Source organism: Henckelia pumila, chromosome 3 (genome assembly GCF_033568475.1).
Source record: "Henckelia pumila isolate YLH828 chromosome 3, ASM3356847v2, whole genome shotgun sequence".
NCBI classification, from domain to species: domain Eukaryota; kingdom Viridiplantae; phylum Streptophyta; class Magnoliopsida; order Lamiales; family Gesneriaceae; genus Henckelia; species Henckelia pumila.
Window position 1 is genome coordinate 143,178,798 of NC_133122.1, and position 8,974 is coordinate 143,187,771.

The window sequence follows — 8,974 nt, forward strand, 5'->3', positions numbered from 1 at the left end:
TATCTTTCTAGGACCGCATGATATTTTGTATACACTAATCCATAACTTAAAGTGTATTTCAAATATCCAAGCACTCTCATTAATGCATCCAATGATCCTCACTTGGATTACTTGTGAATCGACTAATTAAGTATATTTACTGTATATGCAAGATATGGACGAGTACAGTTAGTTAGGTATATTATACTTCCTATTACCTCTGCATATTCCACTTGTGAAATATGTTCTCCTAGGTTTTTGGCTAAATGTATACCCAAATCCATAGGTGTTCTATTCGGAGGAAGATTTGTGAAATTAATTCGTTCAAGGACCTTTTCTAATAATGGATTTGTGATAAAACAATTCCTTCAGATGTTATAGAGATTTTAATCCCTAGGATAATATCACACAATCCCAAATCTTTCATCTAAAAATGTTGTGTCAACATTTTCTTGGTTTTCATAATCAATTCATGGTTGCTTTCCATAATTAACATGTCGTCTACATAAAAGCAGACAATTACTATGCATTTGTAGTGCCTTTAATATAGACACATTTGTCATGTTCATTGATTTTGAAACCATTTGACAACATTGTGGTGTTAAACTTTTGATGCCACTGCTTAGGTGTTTTTTTGTGTCCATACGACTTGACAAGTTTACACATCTTTTGTTCTTGTCTGGAACAAGAAACTCTTCTGGTTGTTTCATATATATTTCTTTTTCCAACTCGCTCTCCATTCAAAAAGGCGGTTTTGACATCCATTTGGTGAATCTCAAGATCATGCAATATAGCGATAGCTATGAGAACACGAATGGATATGATTCTAGTAACCGGAGAGTACGTGTTGAAGAAATCATATCACTCTTTTTGTCTAAAACCTTGAATCACTAAGCGAGCTTTATATTTATCTATAGATCAATTTTCTTTGTATTTCCTTTTAAGGATCCACTTGAATCCCAAAGGTTTACATCCCGAAGGGAGATCAACAAACTCCCAAGTATGATTATTCATGATGGAATCCATTTCATTTTGTGTTGTTTCCTTCCAAAAAGGAGCCTCTGAATTTGTCAAAGCTTCTTGAAGAGATCTTGGTTCATTATCTAACATGTATGTTAGAAAATCAGGACCAAAAGACTTTTCAACTCTAGCTCATTTGCTTCGTTTTGGTTCTTCATTTTTTTGTGGAGTTTCAGTTGTATTTTCATAAGTTCATTTGTTCGAACTTACTTCTTTCTTTACTTTACAAGAAAATACATTTTTAAATAATACAAAATTCCTTAACTCCATGATTGTGCCTTCATTTACATCAGAAATTGTTGACTTATGCACTAAGAATCGATATACACTACTATTGTATGCATATCCAATAAATATGCAATCAATCGTTTTAGGCCCAATATTTACTTGTTTTGGCTTAGATACTTGTACTTTAGCCAAACACCCCCACACTTTGAGGTATTTGTAAGTAGGTTTATGACCTTTCCACTGTTCATATGACGTTTCATCTTTCCCTTTGAGTGGTATCTTGTTTAGAATGTGTGTTGCTGAGAGTATCGCTTTAACCAACATATTTTAAGGTAAGCCAGAATTTATTAACAACACGTTCATCATTTTTTTTAACGTTTGATTCTTGCGTTCTGCAATGCCATTAGATTGAGGTGAGTATGGGGCTGTCGTTTGATGAATGATGCCCCACATATTCTCCACCTCGATCACTTTGAATCATTTTTATCTTTGAATTTTGTTGATTTTCAATCTGAGTCTTATATTTCTTGAAAGTTTCGATTGCTTCATCTTTTATTTTCAATAAATACACATAACGAAATTTAGTGCAGTCATCAATGAATGTTATAAAGTACTTGTTGCCACCTTGAGTTTGTATCATTTTTAAATCACAAACATCGGTGTGTATTAACTCAAGTCGCATAGTACTTCTCGTGACAGAATAAAATGGAGCTTTGGCCATTTTTGCTTCAACACAAATCCCACACTTGTTTTGTGGATTTTTTTTTAAAAGTAGATATTACATTTAAATTTGCAAGTCTTTGCAACATGTTAAAGTTAACATGCCCTAGTCGTTCATGCTATATATCATAACTTTCAATCAAGTAAGCAGAACCAATAATTTTATTCTTCGCCTCAGACGGATACCATTCATTACATTCAACTTAAAGAGACCACTATCTTGGTACCATTTACCAAAAAATACACAAGATTTGGTTAATACAAACTTATCAGATTCAAACATAATTCTAAATCCTGCCTTGCTCAAGAGAGAACAAGAAACTAAGTTCTTTTGAATATATGGCACATGCAGCATATTCTTGAGTGTCACCTCTTTTCCCGGTATCATTTTCAACACCACATTTCCTACTCCAACGACTTCTGATGTTGCGGAGTTTCCCATAAACAGCTGTCTATCACCAACGGTGGTGTAGGTGGAGTACATATCTCTTTCTGCACAAATGTGGCCTATAGAGCCTGTATCGATCTACCATCCTCTTGGATCATCCACCAAGTTGGTCTCACAAATAACAGTACTTAGATCAATTTCAGAAATATCTAAAGGTATATACCTTTCTTCAACCATGTTCGCTTGCTTTGGTTTTTTATTTTTGTTGTTTTTCTTCGGAAGTCAGCAATCTCGTGCCATGTGATTCGGTTTGTCATAGTTGTAACAACTTTCTTGGAATTTATTTGCTTTTCCCTTTTTCTTTCCATAATGGGGGCGTTTCCGTTTGTGACTGGTACTGAATTTTGCCAGATATGCTTTGGCCTTGGTTTCCATCACCTTTTTGTATGACTTGACTTCAGTGTTTCTGTTATCCTCCTCAATGCGAAGTTTCACGATCAGATCTTCAAGTTTTAACTCCTTACACTTGTGCTTAAGGTAGTTCTTGAAGTCTTTCCACAGCTGTGGCAACTTCTCAATGATAAACGTGACTTGAAATGGTTCATTGATTTTCATCCCTTCGGCCAATAAGTCATGCAAGATAATCTGTATTTCTTGCAATTGACTCATCACTGTTTTTGAGTCTATCATCTTGAAGTCCAGAAATTTTCCAACCATAAACTTCTTTGCCTGCATCTTTGGTTTTGTATTTATTTTCCAAGGAATCCCAGAGTTCCTTGGTTGTCTTGACAGAGGAGTAGACACTTTAAAGTGTGTCATCCAGGCCATTCAATATATAGTTTCGACACAGGAAATCGTTGTGGTTCCATGCGTCAATCGCAGTTCGTCTTTGGGTGTTAGAATCGCCTTCAACGATGATGGGAGGATCCTCCTTGAGAAATCTGGATAGACTCAGTGTGGTAAGATAGAACAACATCTTCTGCTGCCAATGTTTGAAGTTGGCACCAGAAAACTTGGGTGAATTTTCTCCATGAGCGGAAGCTGAAGCGAGCGAAGTGAATGAAACAGTAGACATATTCAGAATCCGAGAAATACAAAATTTTGTCTTACGATTGTAATAAGGATGTATTCTGAATTATGAACCAACGAGAACAACATCAACTCAGCAATGATGAAATAGTCGAGGCGAGAGATTTTCTCGTTCCGCAAGACGAAATTTCCCGTTACTAGTGCTAAACGTTGGCGGCAATCATCTCTAAGATACAACGACTCACGAATGAGATATATCAGCATTACAAATATCTTGAACTTCAGCGAACAGAAATATAAATATGCATCAACTTTCTTTTAGAAAGAGTGGGGAAATTTGCAGAAATATGAAATCTCACGTTATATGTTATCAGATCTATTTTTCTGCATTCATAATCAGTTTATTTATAATATTGATGACCAAAAAATGTTTCCTTTAGTCAAAAGAAGCAACCCAATGCGAAAAAAGCCCAAAAAAGGTCACACCTTTTCGGAGAAAACAAACTGCGCGCTCGAGCACAGAAACTTGCACTCGAGCGCGCAAATTTTCTGATTGGACAAACGACAGGTGCGATCGAGGGAGAAAATATTCGCAACCTACTGCCTGGAAATTTCCAGGCGCTCGAGCGCAACAAAATTTTTTTTCTTTCGCCTGATGAGGTGTATATTATTTTAATTAAATTTTGTCCAAAAAAAAATAATAAGATCAGAAGACCCTACCCCACCTCGCCGAGCCGAGTTGGCCGGCCGAGCACGTGTGTGTTTATTGCATCGATTAGCGTCTTACCTCTTTACAAAACATCCGGTGCCCTAAGGACCCATTCTCATAATCCAAAGTTGGACTAGTTAAGAAATGCAACATGCACATTGAAATTTTTTCAATGTGGGATAAGCCCTATTTAATATAATTCATTCACATTTTTTTCAACATGTACTACATGTTCGAGCAATCTCATTTAGAAGAAAGACTCACGTGAATATTTTGTGTATCTCTTATAGCTTATAGGCCACACAAGACCAAAAAACTAAAACCCCAAAACTTGGACGTGACGGCGTAAGAGGGCAGTATATTAGTACATATATACGTCGTCATCACTCATCACTTGGATAACATGGCATATAATATATATATGTATATATATATATAATTATATTCCACAATATTCTTGCTTGATGTACTATATATATATATAATTATATTCCACAATATTCTTGTTTGAGTTGTTAGTACATCGTTAACTTGGTCTAAGAAATGTGGTCATTATAAAATATTCGATTATATATATATAAATTTTAAGCTGTCCAACAAAAAAAAGGAAGGAACTTTCCTATTGTTATTGAAAAAATGTAGGAAAATTATTTAAATATTCAAAAATCGTGGCAAACTTTCTTATTGTTATTGATAAATCGTAGGAAAATTATTTAAATATTCAATTATTAATTTGTTGCAACGGTTTATAAAAAACCGTAGCAAAACTATGCGACGATTTAAAAAAACCGTCGCAACTTTCGACGGTATTATAAAAACTGTTGCAATATTTAATAATATTAATGGCAAAGTTGCAACAATTTTTTAGAAACCGTCGCAAATTGTTACGGTATTATAAAAACCATAGCAATGTTTGGCGCAAAGGTTTTTTAAGAACTGTAAGAAATTGCGACACTTTTTAAAAACCGTCGCAATTTGAGATGGTTTTTTCTCTAAAAGTGTCGCAAGGTGCGACCTGTTGCACTGTTTTATACATACATACATACATACATACATATATCAGTATTTTATTATATATATACACTATTTTTTTCAATTTATTTTTAATGTATATTTAAAAATATAACTATAAAATAATGTATATACACTATTTTTTCAATTTTTGCATCGGGTAAGAGATTCATCTATCAAATATGTGAGACAATATAGCTGTTATTTTTGTTATTTTAAAATTCAAATTATTGTTAATGGAAAACATCTGAAAAAATATTTATTTTAAAAATATTAGTTGATTATTGATTAATCATGCGTGATTATGTGTACATGTATTTCTTTGTACTCTTGGTCAAGAGCATGTTATTGCATCATGACCCATAAATATTTAATTAATGATAATAATGGTTGGGCAGTGGAGATTTAAATTTGCGACGATTTTTAAAAAATCGTAGCAATATAATGCAATAATTGTTCTCTCACCACCCACTCTCATTTGGCCGATCGAACACCCCTTTCTTTTTTCCTATTTTCGCTCCATTTCGAAACTTCAAGTGGCCTTATCTAGCTCATCCGTTTGTTGCTAGATTTCGAAAATAAAGGTAGATTTGGAAAACACACGATGTATGCTTTCTTTTGATACCTATTTTCCTAATTTCAATCTATCGCCGACCGCGCGCTTGGAGTGGGAGCAAAATGATTTCGGTTGTTCGGAATTTAATTTTGAAGTTTAGGTATAATTTCGGTTCAAGGATTTCAAATTTGAGGATTTTGGGTATTTTGAATTCCTATAATTTATATATGTTAAATTGTTTATTGTAAGTACAATATTCGAGCGATTCGAAGTATTGGTTATTTTTCGAAAATTATTTAAACATTATTTTGAATTTTCAGAATTATTAAATTGTGGTTTGTCGAGTTTTAATGCTTCAAAATTGATGTTAGGATGTGTAGTTGCTTTAGAAAATCTAAATAAATTTTTTTGGAATTTTGTAGAATTTTCGGAAATTATGTAAGAATTATTTTGAATTTTCAGAAATTGAAATAAAAAATATTTGACCATGGTTTATTAAAAAAAAAAATTAATGCACCAAAAACCGTAGCAAAATATCCGATAATTTTTTAAAAATCGTTGCAACTTGGTACGACGGTTTTTTAAAAGCCGTAGCAATCTTTGCGATGGGTTTTTAAAAACCGTCGACATTTTGCTACGGTTTTTAAAAAACCATAGCAATTAATCGTTGCTAAATCATAGCAAAAGTGAGACGGTTTTTAAAACACCGTCGCAATATATTTCCAACAAATCATTATGCAGCGCTTTTGAAAACCGTCGCAATCGACGTCGGTTGTCTTTTTTTCTTTTTTTTAGTGGATATAGTCTACTCACCATGAAAAACATATATATATATATATATATATATATATATATGAGTTCTTTTATGGTGCCCAACAACTATGCCCAACTCTGTGTCCACCATGTACAATAGGTGAGTTGACCAGCACAATTGGTGAGTTGACTTATACATGGTGGGCACAGAGTTGGACATAGTTTTTGGGCACCATAAAATAACTACATATGAGTTCTTTTATGGTGCCCAACAACTATGCCCAACTCTGTGTCCACCATGTACAATTGGTGAGTTGACCAACACAATTGTTGAGTTGACTTATACATGGTGGACACTGAGTTGGACATAGTTGTTGGACATCATAAAATAACTATATATGAATTATTTTATGGTGCCCAACAACTATGCCGAACTCTGTGTCCATCATGTACAATAGGTGAGTTGACCAGCACAATTGGTGAGTTGACTTATACATGATGGGCACAGAGTTGGACATAGTTGTTGAGCACCATAAAATATATAATTACGTGGAATTTGAAATGAACAATGCAATAACACGTAATCATGTGACGTTTCAGTAGCAAAAGGGCCATTTGAAAAGGATAGATATTGGTCCATTTGTATATTTGCTGGAACTTTTAGGAGTCGTACAATGAAATTCATGGTTCACATAAAAATCGACACACATGGACTGCCCATAATGTTCTACAAATATATATATATATATATATATATATATATATATATATATATAGAGTTCTTTTATGGTGCCCTACATTATATGCTCACTTTATGCCCAGCATGTACAATAGATGAGTTGACCGGTACAATAGATGAGTTGATTTGTACATGGTAGGCATAAAGTGGACATATAGTGTTGAGCACCATAAAAGAACTCTATATATATATATATATATATATATATATCCACATATATACAGTATATATGCTGCATTTACTTCTCTTAATTCCTTAACCACTCAAAAAACTATATATATAGTTTGACACTTTATATGTACTTCTGCCAACTACAATGGCGAAAAGTTTATGTACACTAGTTTGTTTTTCAAACCCGCCAACCAACCTCAAAAATTAGGTCTAGTGATGTGTTGGGATTGGAAATTTTTATAATAAGAATTCAAATTCAATTATAAAACATGTCTAAACCGACCTGAAAATTAAGGTCATTACATCATGTTATATATATCTTTATGTGCTTCTTAATTATATATATATATAAAAACATGTTTATGACTTATAAGTTTCTACACCAACTTCTCTAATTTTTTAAACCAATTTGCGATGCTTCGGAACATAATAATTTTTTAAAAAGTACAATAAAAATTGAGATTAAAAAAAATATTTAGAAAAGTTATATATCCAAACCGACATTAATTCAACAAGATTTGTGCTCCACAGTTTGTATGTGCATTTTTGAAACTTGGAACAAGATTAGGATATGTTGGTTAGTTGGTATAAATAATTATAAGGTATCATAATCCAACTAAAATAAATTAATTTCATGACCAAATTAAAATTAATTAATCAATAATAATGTATCCCAGTACCCCCTATAAAAACCAGCTCCCACACCCACAATTCCCTATCTCAAAATCTGCTACTTTTGAGTCCACACTGGTTCACACACACTCTCGCCACCGCAAAGTTCGCCGGAGCCACAATGGCAAAGGGATCCCATTATAATTTTCTCTACACATTAATAATGCTACTCTCAGTCTCAACAAGCCACGCCGCCTACAGGCACGACCTAGTTCGCTCCTCCTGCGTGCACGCAAGCTACCCCAACATCTGCCTCAGAACACTCTCCACGTACGGAGGCTCCGCCGGCACACCCCGCGACTTGGCTCAGCTGGCAGTGAGGGTCAGCCTCGCACACGTGCGCAGAGGCTCGGCATTCCTGTCCCAGCTGACGGTTCGCGGCCGGAGGGAACGGGGAGCCCTGGTCGACTGCGTGGATCAGATGGGGGAAGCCATGGACGAGCTGAGCGACACGCTTTCAGATCTGAAGAACCTCCGCCGCGGAGGGGACTTCCGGTGGCAGATGAGCAATGCAGAGACGTGGGTCAGCGCCGCCTTGACGAATGAGGACACTTGCCTCGACGGCTTCAAGGAGATCGGCGTCAATGTCCGCGCCGACGTACGGCGGAGGATCACCAACGTGGCCAGAGTCACCAGTAACGCTCTCTATCTCATCGATCTTCTTGATGATCAGTCTCCTTGAATATATATCAATCTATATGTGTGTGCGCGCAAATTCACATGCTATTCTGTTAATGTAATATATGTATTTATACACAAGTTAATAATTATGTTGGTGTTTTCAGGTTAAATATATGTATTTATACACACTACTTGAGCTCCGATAACGTCCAACTTTTGATTTAGCACTACCAGTAATTCAAGTCAAATTAATTGAAAATAACTAGAGAATATGTAAGACTTGGTAGATGACATTCTAGTATATGAGTAATATTCAAACTATGCATTCAACGGTTCATATTTTTACACATACGCGTAATTAATTATATATTAATTGTT

At 34.7% G+C, this 8,974-nt stretch overlaps 1 protein-coding gene across 1 annotated transcript; it reads left to right on the forward strand.

Annotated features, from left to right (window-relative positions):
- The first annotated feature begins 8,049 nt into the window (after positions 1-8,049).
- LOC140893228 (pectinesterase inhibitor 3-like) lies at positions 8,050-8,711 on the forward strand. The gene has a single exon (XM_073302295.1). It carries the CDS (start codon positions 8,097-8,099, stop codon positions 8,655-8,657), a length of 561 nt encoding a protein of 186 aa, XP_073158396.1. The 5' UTR covers positions 8,050-8,096; the 3' UTR covers positions 8,658-8,711.
- Positions 8,712-8,974: the final 263 nt, after the last annotated feature.